Source organism: Doryrhamphus excisus, linkage group LG2 (assembly GCF_037039965.1).
Source record: "Doryrhamphus excisus strain RoL-2023G ecotype Guam linkage group LG2, RoL_Dexc_Guam_v1.1, whole genome shotgun sequence".
Classification (NCBI taxonomy): domain Eukaryota; kingdom Metazoa; phylum Chordata; class Actinopteri; order Syngnathiformes; family Syngnathidae; genus Doryrhamphus; species Doryrhamphus excisus.
This window is the reverse complement of record NC_136358.1, coordinates 17699144-17717471: the sequence shown is the minus strand read 5'-3', so window position 1 is coordinate 17717471 and position 18328 is coordinate 17699144. Positions and strand designations below refer to the sequence as shown.

General features: G+C 39.4%; 1 protein-coding gene and 1 non-coding gene across 20 annotated transcripts in view; one reads left to right on the top strand and one right to left on the bottom strand.

Annotated features, from left to right (window-relative positions):
- The window catches only part of LOC131132354 (ELKS/Rab6-interacting/CAST family member 1-like), an 89810-nt gene that overhangs the window by 22696 nt on the left and 48786 nt on the right, over nucleotides 1-18328 (top strand). For 8 of the 19 annotated variants that reach the window (XR_009130357.2, XR_009130359.2, XR_009130356.2 and 5 more), the window contains 7 exons: nucleotides 1421-1588; nucleotides 1662-1829; nucleotides 3327-3464; nucleotides 6050-6190; nucleotides 9216-9356; nucleotides 13070-13263; nucleotides 17983-17994. Coding sequence is in view for 12 of the 19 variants with exons in the window: in XM_058077908.2 (XP_057933891.2) it covers nucleotides 1421-1588; nucleotides 1662-1829; nucleotides 3327-3464; nucleotides 6050-6190; nucleotides 9216-9356; nucleotides 13070-13263; nucleotides 17983-17994 (962 nt within the window). In the remaining 7 variants the exon portion in view is untranslated. Of the gene's footprint in view, nucleotides 1-1420; nucleotides 1589-1661; nucleotides 1830-3326; nucleotides 3465-6049; nucleotides 6191-9215; nucleotides 9357-13069; nucleotides 13264-13537; nucleotides 13649-17982; nucleotides 17995-18328 lie in introns of all 19 variants that reach the window. The other 11 variants (XR_013630458.1, XR_013630455.1, XR_013630457.1 and 8 more) reach the window with 2 other exon arrangements.
- On the bottom strand, nucleotides 115-187 carry trnak-cuu (transfer RNA lysine (anticodon CUU)). Its single transcript has one exon. It is a non-coding gene; the product is annotated as a tRNA-Lys (tRNA).

The window sequence follows — 18328 nt, the reverse complement described above, 5'->3', positions numbered from 1 at the left end:
TGTGCATGGGTACATTTTGAGTGACACCATAATATGGTGAAGCGAAGTCTACGAGGTTGAGGGGTCTGGAGGGGGGGTCGTATTTCTTTGCGTGGAAGCTTCTTAAAAAAGGCACGCCCAACGTGGGGCTCGAACCCACGACCCTGAGATTAAGAGTCTCATGCTCTACCGACTGAGCTAGCCGGGCCACTGAAACACTGAGTCACAGTTCACACCATGTCAGAAAATGGTACCCTGATACCATATTGATAGTATCGATATCAGTATCAGATTGATATTAGCGTCAGGAAAACGATATTTTTCATTCTCACAAACTACAGCAGGTCAAGTGGCTAGCTCGCAGACCTCACAGCTAGGAGACCAGGGTTCAATTCCACCCTCGGCCATCTCTGTGTGGAGTTTGCATGTTCTCCCCGTGCATGTGTGGGTTTTCTCCGGGTACTCAGATTTCCTCCCACATTCCCAAAAACATGCTAGGTTAATTGGCGACTCCAAATTGTCCATAGGTATGAATGTGAGTGTGAATGGTTGTTTGTCTATATGTGCCCTGTGATTGGCTGGCTGGCCACCAGTCCAGGGTGTACAGCTGGGAAGACAGCTGGGATAGGCTCCAGCACCCCCCTACGACCCTCGTGATGGATAAGCGGTAGAAAAATGAATGAATGAATGAATTTTGCCCACTGACCAAAATCCTGAACACGATCCTGTCTATCGTCTCGTCTCGTGAGTTGGCTGTCCCGTAACACCCGTACTATTAAGTGGATTGAATGTGTAAAATAATGTATATATATGTATATAATGTATATATAATGTAATAATGTAAAATAATGTACTATTTATGTAATATTTAGTACTTACCTATGCCAGTAACATACAGTAACATGGACAAATCATTCAAAAGTTAAAAAAACAGATGAATATACAGTAATCCTTCGCTAAAGCACAGTTTTTTAAATATTTATCACTGTTTTGTGGTAGAATATGGCTTATTATTATTAGAAAAATGCATATTCAAATGCATATTTGGCCTAAATTAAAAAATTTTAAGCCTAAAAATGGCTAAATGATCTAACTAAATGACGTAAAATCCAAATACAAGGCAGACGAAGCATTGTAATTGTGTTTGCAGTGCAGTATTATATTTGGCCACTAGGTGTCGGTGTTCAGTGAGACACAATTATTGTGCCACTGTTGGAGAAGCAGTTTTATTTACTTCTTCCATGGCTTATTTCCTCTTATTCGGAGTGTAAGGCCATTTAAAGTACGCTGTCCATACAAACCTGCCAACCTGTTTATGTCTAATGTGTAATAAAAATGTTTTTCCACTGCAAAGTGGCAAAAAGGCTTTGTGTGCTTGCTGAGTGAAACAATCATTTTTGCAACTATTTTGTCTGTTCTATTTTTTTTAATTTTTGTTCAGATGGATCAGGCCAAACAGGAGCTGAATCGTAAGGACAGCGAACTACTGGCTCTCAGGACCAAGCTGGACACTCTGAACAACCAGTTTTCCGACAGCAAACAACACGTGGACGTCCTCAAGGAGTCTCTCACAGCCAAGGAGCAGAGGGCCGCCATCCTGCAGACAGAGGCACTGCTAGCATCCTTTCACCAAATGCCATCGTTGCCGGTTTGATTTCGTGACTTTTCTGCTTCCTTCTCAGGTGGACGCTCTGCGCATTCGCCTGGAGGAAAAGGAGTCGCTTCTGTCCAAAAAGAGTCAGCAGATATCAGAGATAACGGATGAGAAGAGCACGCAGCACGGCGAGATAACCGACCTTAAAGACATGCTGGACGTCAAGGAGCGCAAGGTCAACGTGCTCCAAAAGAAGGTAAAGGCCACTTCTAAATTTAACTTGGGCGATTAGGCTGCCCTCACAGCTAGGAGACCAGGGTTCAATTCCAATAGGCTCCAGCACCCTCTTGACCCTCGTGATGGATAAGCGGTAGAAAAATGAATGAATGAATGAATTTTGCCCATCGACCAAAATCCTGAACACGATCCCGTCTATCGTCTCGTCTCTTGAGTTGGCTGTCCCGTGACACCCGTACTATTAAGTGGATTGAATTTTTTTCCATGGCCTAAACATATTATGTCTAACACCCTGGAAGTGGGGTTGCACAGTGTTATAGTGGTAATTGCGCAGGCCTCACAGGTAGGAGACCCGAGTTCAATCCCATCCCCAGTCATCTCTGTGTGGAGTTTGCATGTTCTCCCCGTGCATGCGTGGGTTTTCTCCGGGTACTCCGGTTTCCTCCCACATTCCGAAAACATGCTAGGTTAATTGGCAACTCCAAATTGTCCATAGGTATGAATGTGAGTGTGAATGGTTGTTTGTCTATATGTGCCCTGTGATTGGCTGGCTGGCCACCAGTCCAGGGTGTACCCCGCCTCTCGCCTGAAGACAGCTGGGATAGGCTCCAGCGACCCTCGTGAGGAAAAGCGGTAGAAAATGAATGAATGAATGATTGGGCTGCCATTATAGGACCCGGCCGGTAGATGGCACTGTGGGACATGTAATGAAGAATCTGCTACAACAGTAGGAAACTTTTTTTTTGTCATCCTACAATCTAGCACCAGTTGGACATATATATATGCAGAAACAGAACAGTTAGGTGAGATTTGACTGCCAATCAAACAGACAGCTGAAGCGAGACAGCGACAAGGAGGGACGGTTTCCCATGTGTATGAATACTAATGAGCCGCCCTCCTTCAATAAATGATGACCTCTGTCGTCTTCAAATAGAATACAAGCTCATTGTTTTAGCATGTGTGCTCCAAAAATACCCTCTGTGCCTGTGAAACTATACTCTCCTTGTAGTATATTTAGTAGTAAAGCAAATACCGGGGTACCACAACAGCAATTAAAGCAACCTTTCCTCATCTGTGTGCATGCTAGCTATCCAGCACTTGTCACTTTCAAAAAGTGCAGCCGGGATCAAAGACTCTCGGCTTTTTCAATGTCAAGCGCGTGTGTGTGTGTGTGTGTGCGTGCGTGCGTGTGTGTGTGTGTGAGGAGAGCGAGCTGTCAGTCAAGCTGTCAAGCCATCGGTTGATTAATGAGGTGCCTGAGATGTTTTTACTCGCACACACATCCACGATACACACCAGCCCCGTCAAAGGTTACGCACCATTGCCACGTCTTTTTACTCTATTACGTCATTACATGTGTCTCGAGGGGAGCATCTACTTCTTACTGAATTGAGTCCTTTTTTTTTTTTGCAGTATTTATGCATACTGTAGAAAAAGTAACGCTAATTTCCCCCATACTTTAGCACGTGAAATTGTGCGTCAACGAATGTGCGTTCACGTTTTTGTCGATGTGCAGATCGAGAACCTCCAGGATCAACTGAGGGACAAAGACAAGCAGCTGAGCGGCCTGAAGGACAGAGTCAAGTCTCTGCAGACTGACACCTCCAACACCGACACGGCCCTGGGAACCCTGGAGGAGGCGCTGGCCGAGAAGGTACCGTATGAACGGCCGACCACCCACAGGGTAGTGGGAAGTGATCCAACAATCACGTTAACACGATGATAAAGGAGGCATTTCTTAATAATACAGTTGGCACACACAAGGAAGCAATAATGTCAATCTGATTATTCATTCATTCATTTTCTACCGTTTATCATCACAAAGGTCGCGGGGGTGCTGGAGCCTATCCCAGCTGTCTTTAAGCAAGAGGCGGGGTACACCCTGGACTGGTGGCCAGCCAATCACAGAACACATATAGACAAACAACCATTCACACTCACATTCCTACCTATGGACAATTTGGAGTCGCTAATTAACCTAGCATGTTTTTGGAATGTGGGAGGAAACCGGAGTACCCGGAGAAAATCCACGCATGCACAGGGAGAACATGCAAACTTCCAGGGTGTTAGACATAATATGTTTAGGCCATGAGAAAAAATTCAATCCACTTAATAGTACGGGTGTCACGGGACAGCCAATTCACGAGACGAGACGATAGACAGGATTGTGTTCAGGATTTTGGTCAATGAGCAAAATTCATTCATTCACTCATTTTTCTACCGCTTATCTGTCACGAGGGTCATGGGGATGCTGGAGCCTATCCCAGCTGTCTTCGGGCGAGACAGCCAATCACAGGGCACATATAGACAAACAACCATTCACACTCACATTCATACCTATGGACAATTTGGAGTCGCCAATTAACCTAGCATGTTTTTGGAATGTGGGAGGAAAAACGGAGAAAACCCACGCATGCACGGGGGGAACATGCAAACTCCACACAGAGATAACTGAGGGTGGAATCAAACTCGGGTCTCCTAGCTGTGTGGCCTGCGACTTCCTAGTATAAATATGGAAAATATATATACGGTATATGTACTATACAGTGGGGCCTTGGTTAATGTTATTAATTCATTCCAGAAAGTCTGACTCTAACCAAAACAGACTCTAACCAAAGGAAATATTCTGATAGAAAATAATTGAAATCCAATGATTCTGTAACAGACAACTGAAAATGTTAACATAAAACTGTAATTATAGTTTTATGCACCAAAAATGATGCAAAAATAATTACAAACGACAAATAACTGGACAATTGAACATTTAACATGACTAATTTTTTTTTTTACCTAAGTTTGTTGAAAAAAAAAACCAAAAACACATAAATTACCAAAATATCCTGAAAATAAACACATAAACACAACCCGCAAAAATGTACTTTACATTTTATAGAAAAAAAACAAAACAACTTGTGACGACAACCATTCACACTCACATTCATACCTATGGACAATTTGGAGTCGCTAATTAACCTAGCATGTTTTTGGAATGTGGGAGGAAAAAACGGAGAAAACCCACGCATGCACGGGGGGAACATGCAAACTCCACACAGAGATAACTGAGGGTGGAATCAAACTCGGGTCTCCTAGCTGTGTGGCCTGCGACTTCCTAGTATAAATATGGAAAATATATACAGTATATGTACTATACAGTGGGGCCTTGGTTAATGTTATTAATTCATTCCAGAAAGTCCGACTCTAACCAAAACAGACTCTAACCAAAGCAAATATTCTGATAGAAAATAATTGAAATCCAATGATTCTGTAACAGACAACTGAAAATGTTAACACAAAACTGTAATTATAGTTTTATACACCAAAAATGATGCAAAAATAATTACAAACGACAAATGACTGGACAATTGAACATTTAACATGACTTTAAATTTGATTTTTTTTTACCTAAGTTTGTTGAAAAATAAAACCCAAAAACACATAAATTACCAAAACATCCTGAAAATAAACACATAAACACAACCTGCAAAAATGTACTTTACATTTTATAGAAAAAAAACAAAACAACTTGTGACGACAACCATTCACACTCACATTCATACCTATGGACAATTTGGAGTCGCCAATTAACCTAGCATGTTTTTGGAACAGGGGAGGAAACGCACGGGGAGAACATGCAAACTCCACACAGAGATGGCCGAGGATGGGATTGAACTCGGGTCTCCTACCTGTGAGGCCTACGTGCTAACCACTAATCCACCGTACAGTCCGTCAATCTGATTAAAACACCTAAAAAATATTAACATTACATCAACACCTCTTCATCATAAATGGCGTTCAAGTGCATCCAGGGTCCCTTTAAAGTGTGCTTTTGTACAGTTTGCACACACACACACACGGGATGCAAGCCTGTTAATTGTTTAGTCGCTAATATTCAGTATGAATGTGTGTGTTGGCAGGCAGAGGTGACCGAAAAACTTTCCCAAGCTCCCCTCCTCCTTTCCGAATTCTATCTTGCACAAACACTTTTGTTGTGTCTTCTACGTGAACGCTCACTTGAACTGGCCGCGGCTGCTTCGTTGACATAAAAGTGTGTGCCAGAACGTATTATGTGTCGAAAAAGAATCGCTGTTGGCCGTTTAACCCGCCGGAGCGGCCGTGCATATTAAGTTTAATGCAACTGTTATGAGTATGGAAATTCAGTCTGGACTTTTTTTTTATTGTATTGTGTCGTTTCCATCTGTTATTCTTTGAATAACCCACCCTCTCTCTCTCTCTATCCAGGAGCGCATCATCGACCGGTTGAAAGAGCAGCGGGAGAAGGAGGACAGGGAAAAGGGCGATGAGATGGAGTCCACTAAGAAAGAGCTGAAGGAGCTGAGGGACAAGGTTTCCCAGATGCAGGCTGACCTTGCAGACCGTGAGGTAGAAGACGCATACATCACCATCGGCGTGCACACACACACACACACACACACACTATCTCTCCTTCCCTGACTAATCTATCGCTGTAGAACGGATCCGCCGTCCCGCCAAGGTCCTTGGTGCTGAAGGACCGCGATGATAAAACACTTGCGTCTCCTTGACAACATAATATAAGAGGCACCACAAAAGCGAACCACACCTTGTTGTGACCTCTATGCCAAGCCAGGCGCACATCTGTGGGGGGAAAAAACAGGGGAAAAAGTGACGAGGCAATTCCCCGCGCTCTTTATTAACTTAACCATTCGCCGCCGCAACAGACGTTTAATGCAAGGAAACGCACTTAACGAGAGCACTCCAAGGGAAAGACCTCCGAGGCGTGAACATTTGTCCCCTGTGAAATCGATCAGCAATATTAATAGCTTGGAGGTTTCAAAAGCTATCCATGAGATTAGTCAAGTAATAACTGGCATAATGCAATTTAACAAAAATATATATCTTATTTTTTAGCTGCGTGAGTGACCAGAAGAAAAGCTCAAATTTGGTTTTCATTAATAGCTTGGAGGTTTCAAAAACTATCCGTGAGATTAGTGAAGTAATAACTGGCATAATGTAATTAAAAAAAAACATATATATATCTTATTTTTTAGCTGTGTGAGTGACCAGAAAAAAGCTCTAATTTGTTTTTTATTAATAGCTTGAAGGTTTTAAAATCTATCCTTGAGATTAGTGAAGTAATAACTGGCATAATGCAATAAAATAAAATAAAAAAAAAAAATATATATATATATCATTTTTTAGCTGTGTGAGTGACCAGAGGAAAAGCTCTAATTTGTTTTTTATTCATAGCTTGAAGGTTGTAAAAGCTATCCTTGAGATTAGTAAAGTAATAACTGGCATAATGCAATTTAAAAATATATATATAACTTATTTTTTAGCTGTGTGAGTGACCAGAAGAAAAGCCTTCATTTGGTTTATATTAATACCTTGGAGGTTTCAAAAGCTATCCATGAGATTTGTGAAGTAATAACTGGCAAAATGCAAAAAAAAAAAAAAAAAATCGTATTTTTTAGCTGTGTGAGTGACCGGAAGAAAGGCTTTAATTTGGTTTACATGTTTTTCTATTTCAGACGTTCTTCGAGGGGAAAAAAAAAAATTCTGTCTCATGTGTGTGAGTGACAAGAAGAAAAACTGCGGGGCGCAATGGTTTAGTGCCACATCTCTAGAGAACCTTTACCTTCTATTGAAAAACATTAACAATGTCGCACAGAAGTAAAGTGGCCAAAGGACAACGGTTGATGGTGCAACTCCACCCACAGCTAAAACGTGCACGTTAACTGCATTGTTGTGAAAATGAGCTTTACATTACGCCTCCTTTGGCTCCTTTTTGTGGCCTCATAAAAGCTGTCAATGTCCCCTTGAATAGCTCCCAAATATACATGGGAGGACCCGAAGAGAAAATAAGCACGCATCCTCCTCCTCTTCCATAAAGCTAACGTAGATTTGGGGTTTCCTGACGCCGGCAACACGTACCTAAATATAATGACAATAAGCAGCCAGTGTTCTCGCTGTGGCTTCAGTGCGGCCAGTCAAGTGTAAAATTATACCCCTCCTGCGCTGTCCTCCATCACCGCTCGCAAAGAGGAAAAGGGAGATGGACTTCACGCATGGAAAGATGGAGTGGGAAGAGTGGAGGTGGGGGTTGAGGGGGGGGGCACACAGGTCATGGGAAAAAGTTTAGAAGAGCAGCGTGATGATGAGTCATGCTTTAGTTTTAAAGTAATACCTCCAAGGATAAAAGTTGTAGTGTTTTGGGGGGGGATTTTTACCACAGATATGATGACTTTATATACTCAAATCTATTCATTCATTCATTTCATATCGCTTATCCTCACGTTCAATCCCACCCTCGGCCATCTCTGTGTGGAGTTTGCATGTTCTCCCCGTGCATGCGTGGGTTTTCTCCGGGTACTCCGGTTTCCTCCCACATTCCAAAAACATGCTAGGTTAATTAGCGACTCCAAATTGTCCATAGGTATGAATGTGAGTGTGAATGGTTGTTTGTCTATATGTGCCCTGTGATTGGCTCTTTCACCAGTCCAGGGTGTACCCCTCCTATCGCTTGAAGACAGCTGGGATAGACTCCAGCACCCCCCACGACCCTCGTGAGGATAAGCGGTAGAAAATGAATGAATGAATGAATGAAGTCAAAATGATGAGATAAAAAGTTGAAATTATGAGATAAAAAAGTCATAATAGTGAGATAAGTCATAATTATGACATACGCCATAATTATTCAATAAAAACTCAAAATGATGAGATAAAAAGTTGAAATTATGAGATAAAAAAGTCTTAATTATGAGGAAAAAGGTCAAAATGATGAGATAAAAAGTGGAAATTATGAAATAAAAAGTCATAATTTTGACATAACCTATAATTATTAAATAAAAAGTCAAAATGATGAGATAAAAAGTTGAAATTATGAGATTAAAAAATCTTAATCATGAGAAAAAAGTCAAAATGATGAGATAAAAAGTGGAAATTATGAGATAAAAAGTCATAATTATGACATAAGCCATAATTATTAAATAAAATGTCAAAATGATGAGATAAAAAGTTGAAATTATGAGATAAAAAAGTCTTAATTATGAGAAAAAATTCAAAATGATGAGCTAAAAAGCGGAAATTATGAGATAAAAAAGTCATAATGATGACATAAGCCATAATTAGTAAATAAAAAGTCAAAATGATGAGATAAAAAGTTGAAATTATGAGTTTAAAAAGTCATAATTATGACATAAGCCATAACTAAGATAAAAAAGTCATAATTATGACGTAAGCCAAAATTTTAAATAAAAAGTCACCCCGCCTTTCGCCCAAAGACAGCTGGGATAGGCTCCAGCACCCCTGCAACCCTCGTGAGGATAAGCGGTAGAAAATGAATGAATGAATGAATGAATAATAGGCAGCTTGTCATTATCTGCCATTATTATTTATTAATTTCCTTTTTTTTCCCTCGCTTTTCCAGGCCTGTGTTTTGGACCTTAAGGAGAAGGCATCCTCCCTGGCCTCCTCAGCTCTGAAGAAGGACAGCCGTCTGAAGAGTCTGGAGATCGGTCTGGAGCAAAAGAAGGAGGAGTGCATCAAACTGGAGAACCATCTGAAAAAGGTCCATGCGTTTTGCTGCTGAGTGATGTGTTGTTTTGGTAGTGGTTAGCACCCAAAAAGTAACCCACAAGTAATTACAAATGGATGCAATTGTAGGAACGTCTGGATGGTTCCTTTTTAACTTTAATCCAAAAAAAATAAATAAATAACGGAACCGCTAACACAACACACGTTTTGGCACATTAGCACGCCTCCATGGTACTAGACCACAGCAGCCACTGATGTGCTGATCTATGACTGCTTTGTTTTGATGCGCTAGGCGGCTAATGCTGTACCTGTCGCGTGCGCAATCGATCCCAAGGGTCGTCTTTGAAGCAGTGTTGATCTTTTAGCCGCCTCCAACACATCATACATACATGTCAGAAACATGGACGCCTTCCGGGTCAACACACAACGGGTAAACTCCCCTGTTTACGTGCCCTTGAATGCACCAACAGGATTATCAAGCATGCATTTGGCTCCTACAGAATGCTTTTTCTTCCAATTTTGGATCAACATTTGCAATTAAAGTGACTGCTCTTACACACAAAATTGTTCCGATAACACTGTGCTTCTCTCGTTAATTGCCATTGTTCACTCTTGACGAAGGAAGCTGACAACTACAATTACATTGTCAGCTGTTGTCAGCAATGTAATGACAATGCAACAGTCAGTTTAATTGCAAATGTTGATCCAAAATTGGAAGACAAAGCATTCCGTAGGAGCTAAATGCATGCTTGATCATCCTGTTGGTGCATTCGAGGGCGCAGCCAGGCTCTGGCACGTAAACAGGGAGTTTACTCGTAGTCAACAACAGTCGTTCGCTACATTACGGTTCGATCATCGCTCCCTCGCTCTATGCTGGCTTTTCAAAAATGAACGAATTCATAAACAATCACTCTTTTGTGGTTGATTTATTAGTCAAAAATATTGAAAGACACATCATATGTAGTATTCTGGTTACTCCGTGTAATTTTACACTGATGAGACATTAACCTGGCATGTCGGACACGATGGAGTTTAAAGAGTTCTCCCATTGTGTGTGGAAGTGGTATTTTTTGGCAACTTTCTTTGTCCTTTTTTCCCGACTCTGTTTGGAATTAAGTTCAGATCAACTCAATTGGAGGCTGGCTAGTTAGCTTGGTAGCTTGCTGTAGCATACAGTATACAGTACTGTGTGGAGTTTGCATGTTCTCCCCGTGCATGCGTGGGTTTTCTCCGGGTACTCCAGTTTCCTCCCACATTCCAAAAACATGCTAGGTTAATTAGCGACTCCAAATTGTCCATAGGTATGAATGTGAGTGTGAATGGTTGTTTGTCTATATGTGCCCTGTGATTGGCTGGCCACCAGTCCAGGGTGTACCAAGACAGCTGGGATAGGCTCCAGCACCCCCATGACACTCGTGAGGATAAGCGGTAGAAAATGAATGAATGAAATACTGCACATTATTTCCAAAGTTGATATACATTTAACATTTAATTTGATGTATTCTTTCCAAAAATAACAATTTAATGAAATTAATTGTAAGAAAAATGTCTATTAGTAGTTCTGTTGTTTTCATAACCGTCTATGCTATACAGCATCTCTGGTGTTTCTCTCCTCTCCTCTTTTTAAATGTTGGTCTCTTTGTATTAGCAAAGATGCAAGGCAGACTCCCACCTAGCGCACCTTTTTGATTGACACCCTGCGCGTGGGACCGCGTGTGTGTTGTCCCCCCCCCCCCCACCCCCACTCCTCTTTTATTTGTCTTTCCCGTCCTCTCGCACGCAGATCTGCCCATTATGCTGTCAGACACCCAAACATTGACTCTCCACATAGAGATCTGCAAAAACGGTCGCACACTTCCAAAACTAATAGGCTTTATAATTTGTGGAGTCAAGACAGGTACACACACACACACATATATTATATACCAATGTGTCCCAAGAGCAACATTTGCTTCTGGGAAACACTCACAGCTGTTATAACCCCCGCCTCTAACGTGGGGTTGTTTTGCTTTGTTTTATTTAATTTCTCTGCTTTGTGCGTCCTTTAAAAAAAAAAAAAAAAAAAACTCTGGTAGACCCACTGATTGTGGTGGGAAACGGCTATTAGCAACCCGACTTCTGTATGCACACTCTATAATGCTACACAGACAATTTGCTCTTATACTGCTTGCTCTTCTGACTCTTCCACACCACCAAGTAACGTTAGTCTTTTCCTGGTTAGGGATTGCAAACAAATGTAGCTTTTGCTTACACTCGAAAAAAATGCATAATACGTAGGTTCCCTTTGACCTTGACTTATATATCGTGGAAATTGAATTAACGTGATAGGGCCTGGAACCGAATAACAAGGGATTACTATACACTAGTTCTTATTAGAAAAAATATATTTATGATGTGTTCAAGGACCACCAACATGTCAAGGCTTAGTGATAAAACATTATAAAGAATGTAGCATGTGTATGCTGTACATTTAACCTATATTATTATCATATTTATTCATTATTAACCCCACAAAAAAGCCAAAACGTATACATCGTCCGACTTATACATTTCAAAAATTAGCTGTTGGACCAAAAATCCGTGAATTTGCATGGTGGTCTTGCTTATCTTACCAGTCAGTGCAGGGCTCCTAAAAAGCGAGATGAGCTACTTAGCAGCACGTCTGCCGGGCCCCCACCCGCCCATTCCCACCCTCACATTTTATATTGTTTTTGTTTTTTAAAATGTAAAAAAAGTGAAAAATTAAGATGTTTCTAACATGAAATCATTCTTGTGTGGTCTTAAATATAATACTAAATATCATACAAGTGATTATTCTTAACAAAAATGGCAAAATTACTACGGTACTCATTATGTCATCGTATGGTCACATCAACTTGTACTTCGGTACGAGGTACATTATTTAAAAAAAAAAACCAAAAAAAAAACCTTAAACTGTATTATGGAAAGCAGGAAGTGAACAAATGTGTGTATATATATATATATATATATATATATATATATATATATATATATATATATATATATATCACTATCTTGACAGTTACTATGGTACCCATTATGTCATTGTATCGTCATATCACCTCATACTTTGGTATGTGACAAAAAATAAAAATAAAAAAAATAATACAAAAAAATACAAAAACAAACAAAAAAAAACTTCAACTATATTAGGAAAGCAGAAAGTGAACAAATGTAACAGTTACTGATTGTAAAAGTACCAGATGGAGGGGTAGGATTTAATAAGCTTTGCTTCTTCCTACTCCTTTTGGACATGTGGAACTGTGAACTGATTATGTGATGCATTCAATTGTAATCTGATGCATGTTCAAATGAAATTAAACCATTAACATTACCAAAATTGGCATAAAAACGCATTGATTCTCGTATGGGTCATTTTTGACCCACTTATAGAAGAGTGTAGGGTCCAGTCACTTGTGCATCTAAGGGTTAAAGGCAACTATTGTGGTTTATGGCCGTCTTAGAAATCGAACATTCACGCGCAGTTTTGTGCTACTTGCTTTTAGCACCAATGATTTCCACTATAATGCCTTTTTACATAATAGAAATGCTCCTCAATGATCTTTTGCGGACATCATGGTTTGAAGAATCTTCATAGAATTGTGTTTTCTGCTTGGTTAAACCTACGGATGAATGCCTCTCCGCACAAATGTTATCCTTGGCTCATCCCGGTCTATTTCAACCCATTGAACCTATTGTCTCCGACATTCCCATTTCATGCTCCAGGCCCAGAGCGCGGCCGTCGAGTCCGCGGCCAACGCTGAACTCTCAGAACGAATCTCCCGCCTGGAACAGGAAGTGAGCCGTCACAAAGAGGATGCTGGGAAGGCTCAGTCAGAGGTGGAGCGCCTCCTCGACATCCTCAGGGAGATGGAGAACGAGAAGAACGACAAGGAGAAAAAGATCAACGAGCTGGAGAGGTGAGACCGGGGAGGAAGAGGGGAATAACTCAAACGTCCTTTCTGATTTAAATCATTTAATTTCAACTTTTCCATCCTCCTTCACTTTCTGCTGAAGTCTATAATAATAATAACCTTTCTTTATTGTGATAATTTATTAGGTTATGCTTCTTCTCTTCTCTCCCTTCTTATTCATTTTGGCCTTATTACGCCTGTCTCTTCCTATTTTGTCCATCACACCTTACTCGTGTGTGTGTGTGTGTGTATAACTATTTCTCACACACACACACACCAGAAAGCCCTCTGCTTCTCATCTGTGGCATACTCCGCCATCACGAAAACAGGCCCCTCCCCCGTCTGCTTCTCAGCAGCCAATGGGGGGCCTGGTGTGGGACTACCTGGGCACGTGAGTGGCTGGAAGCCTCCCCTGTCAGTCAGATTGTTGCACGTACAAAAACTCACTCACTCCTCACTCTGGACATGAGCGCATCCGCCCCCATGTGGAAAAGGTTCCCTCCCCAATCCGGCATCAGCTGTTTTAAAAAAAAAAACAAAAAAAAAAGTAGAAAGGCGCTTTTCCCACATGGGACGCAGCCCGAGTTCACTCATATGACGGCGTTAAGAGTTGCAGCATCGCACACCAGTATAAAATATCGTGGGGAGGAACGTTACGGAACCGCATGTGGGCCATCAGCACGAGCCCCCCCCCCACTTCCCACCCCCGAAACGAGTCTCTGCTGTACAGCCTGACACTCTTTGAACGCCGATGATGATGAAACTCTTTCATTTTGGCAGCGCTCTCCTCACACACTTCACTTGCAGGATACTTGCACTCGCACAGCACAACAACACTTTTCACCCGGCGAGCTTTAGGGGTGCGACAATATGCCCTAATTGCGGTTTTAGTGTCACTCACTGTGCGTTTATTATCAATAACAACCTGCCACGGGGCCAAAGTATTTGTTTACCGTACCGCAAGCGACACCGTTGCACCCCTAAACTGAACCTACACGTCACTTTTAACAGGAATGCTTCCTAACCACTACTTGTGTAACTTTGTTTGGACCCGACTCTTTAACGACAGTACTAATATTTTTACTTTAATATTTTTAATTTAATTTTTAATATTTACTTTTATGTTTTTAATTAAAATTTATTTTTAATTAATGAATTTATTTTTTTTTTTAATATTGATGTAATAATAATAATTAATAAAATATAATATTTAATAATGTAATAGTTATTTTTTAAATATTTTCTTACATTTTTTACATTTTTTAATTTTTATTTTAATTTTTATTTTTATTTTAATTTTAATTTTTATTTTTATTTTTATTTTTATTTTTATTTTTATTTTTATTTTTATTTTTATTTTTATTTTTATTTTTATTTTTATTTTTATTTTTATTTTTATTTTTATTTTTATTTTTATTTTTATTTTTATTAACTAAACTTAACTAAACTTAACTAAACTTAATTTAATTTAATTTTAATTAAAAAAACAACTAAATTTACACATTTTTGATATATAATAATTATATTATAATAATAATTAATAAAATATATTTAATAATTTAATAAAAAGTTATTTTTTAAATAATCTTTACATTTTTTAATTTAATTTTAATTTAATTTAATTTAATTTAACGAAACTAAATTTAATTTAATTTAATTTAATTTAATTTAATTTAATTTAATTTAATTTAATTTAATTTAATTTAATTTAATTTAATTTAATTTAATTTAATTTAATTTAATTTAATTTAAAAAACCAACTAAATTTACAAATTTTTACTAATACAATTGTGTGTGTCTTTGTGTTCTGACGGCCACAGCGACATGTAGAAGTATTTATCTAAAGCTCAGACCCCCTTTTAATCATCCCCATCCCCTCCCGACAAGTCCATTTGAGGTTCCTCTTCACATAAGCTAATGGCTGTTAACGATCCAGAGGACGTTATTTTCAAACGTCTGGCATACCCAAAAATATGAGGCTATTAATAATTCAGGTTGCCGCCTACTTCCAATTAGCGTGTGTGTGTTTTAATGATTTATTTCATATGAAGCAACCCAGAACGCAAACTGGAATGGCTCTCAGGCCTTTGCCAAGGTCAAATCAGGCACATTATGCGAAGAATTCATTCATACGAGTGGGTTTAGTTGTTTTCCACTGTTATAGGAAGTCCTGGAAATCCACAGCAAAATGTTATTAGCTTTTCCTTGCGCCTTACCACACCCCTCCACAAATTCTCATATAACATGACCTGGTTGTTTATGTGTAATCTTGCTAAGTAACACATAAAACCTGATTTGCGGAGGTGGTAGATGTGTAGGGAAAACACTGTATTATAGGATTAAGATAAGTCCATTTTAAGGGGGAGCACTTATGGAAAAAAAAATGTGATTATATTCATATGACATTATATTCCCATTCCTCTTCTGACATAGTGACTTAAACACTGTCATTCTTCACAAGTGTGAACCTTGCTGATGAAAAGCTCCACGCGGGTTCAAGAAGGCCAGGCGTCGTCCCGCTTGCTGTAAATCCAGCTGTTCTCAAGCGGTGCCGGGCTATTTATTTCGAGTAACAAGGACGGTAATTGGAGCGGACGGAGTGACTTCACACTGGGGGGAAATGGAGCTGAAAAATCCGCCCTGATGGCCAAAATAAAGGATTTTGGACAGCAGAGTGGAAAACAACACAAGGCGGGGGGACGCAGGAGAAAGACAAGGAAAAGAGGTGGTGGACAGAAAATGACCGTTTTGTATGCGTCCAGGGACGACATTTTAATCATATTCAGCGGACTAAACAGTCGGCAATACAAGTGAGTGCATCTCACATACCTTAATCCTCTTTGGTAATGGTAATGGTAATGGTAATGGTAATGGTAATGGTAATGGTTTAATTTCATTTGAACATGCATCAGATTACAATTGAATGCATCCCATAATCAGTTCACAGTTACACATGTCCAAAAGGAGTAGGAAGAAGCAAAGCTTATTAAATCCTACCCCTCCTCTGGTACTTTTACAATCAGTAACTGTTACGTTTGTTCACTTCCTGCTTTCCTAATGTAATTTAAGTTTTTATTTAATTAAATTTAACAGTTTAATATTAATATATTATACTATTATATTATAATACCATTATTATATACAATATATTTATATATTAATATTAATTAAATTATTAATTTATAATAATATTTTGTATTAGTATTGGATGACATTTTTAGCTAATTGGTTATTTTTAGCCTTATGCATTATTTTAGCTGTTTGAAGATGAACTATATCAGCAAGTTAAAAATGTGACTTATACTCCAGTGCGACTTATGTATGTTTTTTTTCTACCTGATGATGCGTTTTTGGCCTTGTGCGACTTATACTCTTGTAGTCCAGAAAATACGGTAAATTACCTGCAAAAAATGCGACTTATACTCCAGTGCTTTTTTGTGTTTTTTTCTACGTAAATATACATTTTTGGCCTTATGCGACTTATATTCCGGAGCGACTTATAGTCCAGAAAATACGGTATTTCACAAACTACTTGACCAAAACAAACATTACGTCCTCTTGGAAGGCAAGTTCTAACAATGTGTAAACAGTGTTTATGTAACATAAACATTTTTTTCATTTATAAGCCGCTTGTTGCAGGAACAGCCAACCTATGAAAAAAAAGTGTGATTTATAGTCCAGAAAATACGGTAAATTACCTGCAAAAAAATGCGACTTATACTCCAGTGTGACTTATGTATGTTTTTTTTTCTACCTAATAATGCATTTTTGGCCTTGTGCGACTTACACTCTTATAGTCCAGAAAATACGGTAAATTATCTGCAAAAAATGCAACTTATACTCCAGTGCGACTTACTTATGTATGTTTTTTTCTACCTGATGATGCATTTTTGGCCTTGTGCGACTTCAACTCTTATAGTCCAGAAAATACAGTAAATTACCTGCAAAAAATGCGACTTATACTTCATTGTGACTTATGTATGTTTTTTTTCTACCTAATTATGCATTTTTGGCCTTGTGTGACTTATACTCTTATAGTCCAGAAAATACGGTAAATTATCTGCAAAAAATGCGACTTATACTACATTGTGACTTATGTATGTTTTTTTTTTCTACCTAATTATGCATTTTTGGCCTTGTGCGACTTATAGTACTCTTATAGTCCAGAAAATACGGTAAATTACCTGCAAAAAATGTGACTTATACTCCAGTGCGACTTATGTATGTTTTTTTCTACGTAATTATGCATTTTTGGCCTTGTGCGATTTATATTCCGGAACGACTTATAGTCCAGAAAAAACGGTATACTATATATGTATAATTGTTGTAATTTCTCCGGTTTGAAGCTAGTAAAATGTGACATTGGGATATTGGAACTATCCAAGAGGAACTAATGCAAAGTGAACACCCCCACTGATCGTGTTTTGGCTACTTAAATTCGAAATTTTAGTCTTCTCAAGTGGTCGTTTCTGGCATCCAGCCACTTTCCAAACGTTTGTAAGGTCAAGGTGAGGCGAGCAGATCTCCTAAACAGTTCCTCCAAAAGACGTACCATGTCCTTCCTGTCTAGCGTACATGCTCGCCTGTGGACTGTCTCGCCGTCTCTAAAATCTGCCTTGTTATTCATCTTTGAAGAGTGATCAAGGTGGCTAACGTAGCTCTCACCTTCTGTCTCACTCTTTCCTCTCCTTCGCTTTCTTTCATCTTCTCCGCGGCCCAACCAAGTCTCGCCTCGAGGTTAGTACGGCATGCCTGTCCCACCCCCCCCCCCCCGTTCTCTACTGTCATACCTCTCCTTCTTAATCTTTTGTCTAAAGGAATCCTGTCACGCACCTCACAGTCTCGTATCGTCATGGTCCATGGTTCCTGACCAGGCCGATCTTCTCATCTCATATGCGGTGTTAAGCTCATACTGAATGGTCCCACCATCTTCCACCTGTTTTTCTGTTCTTCTCCACTTTTAACATCTTACCAGGAGCATTTGTTACCGTCTGCTTTTTTTTCCCCTCCCCTGCATCACAAGAGTTTGTTTGCTTTTGCTCTCTTTTTTTGCTCTTCATCTTCTCTTTGT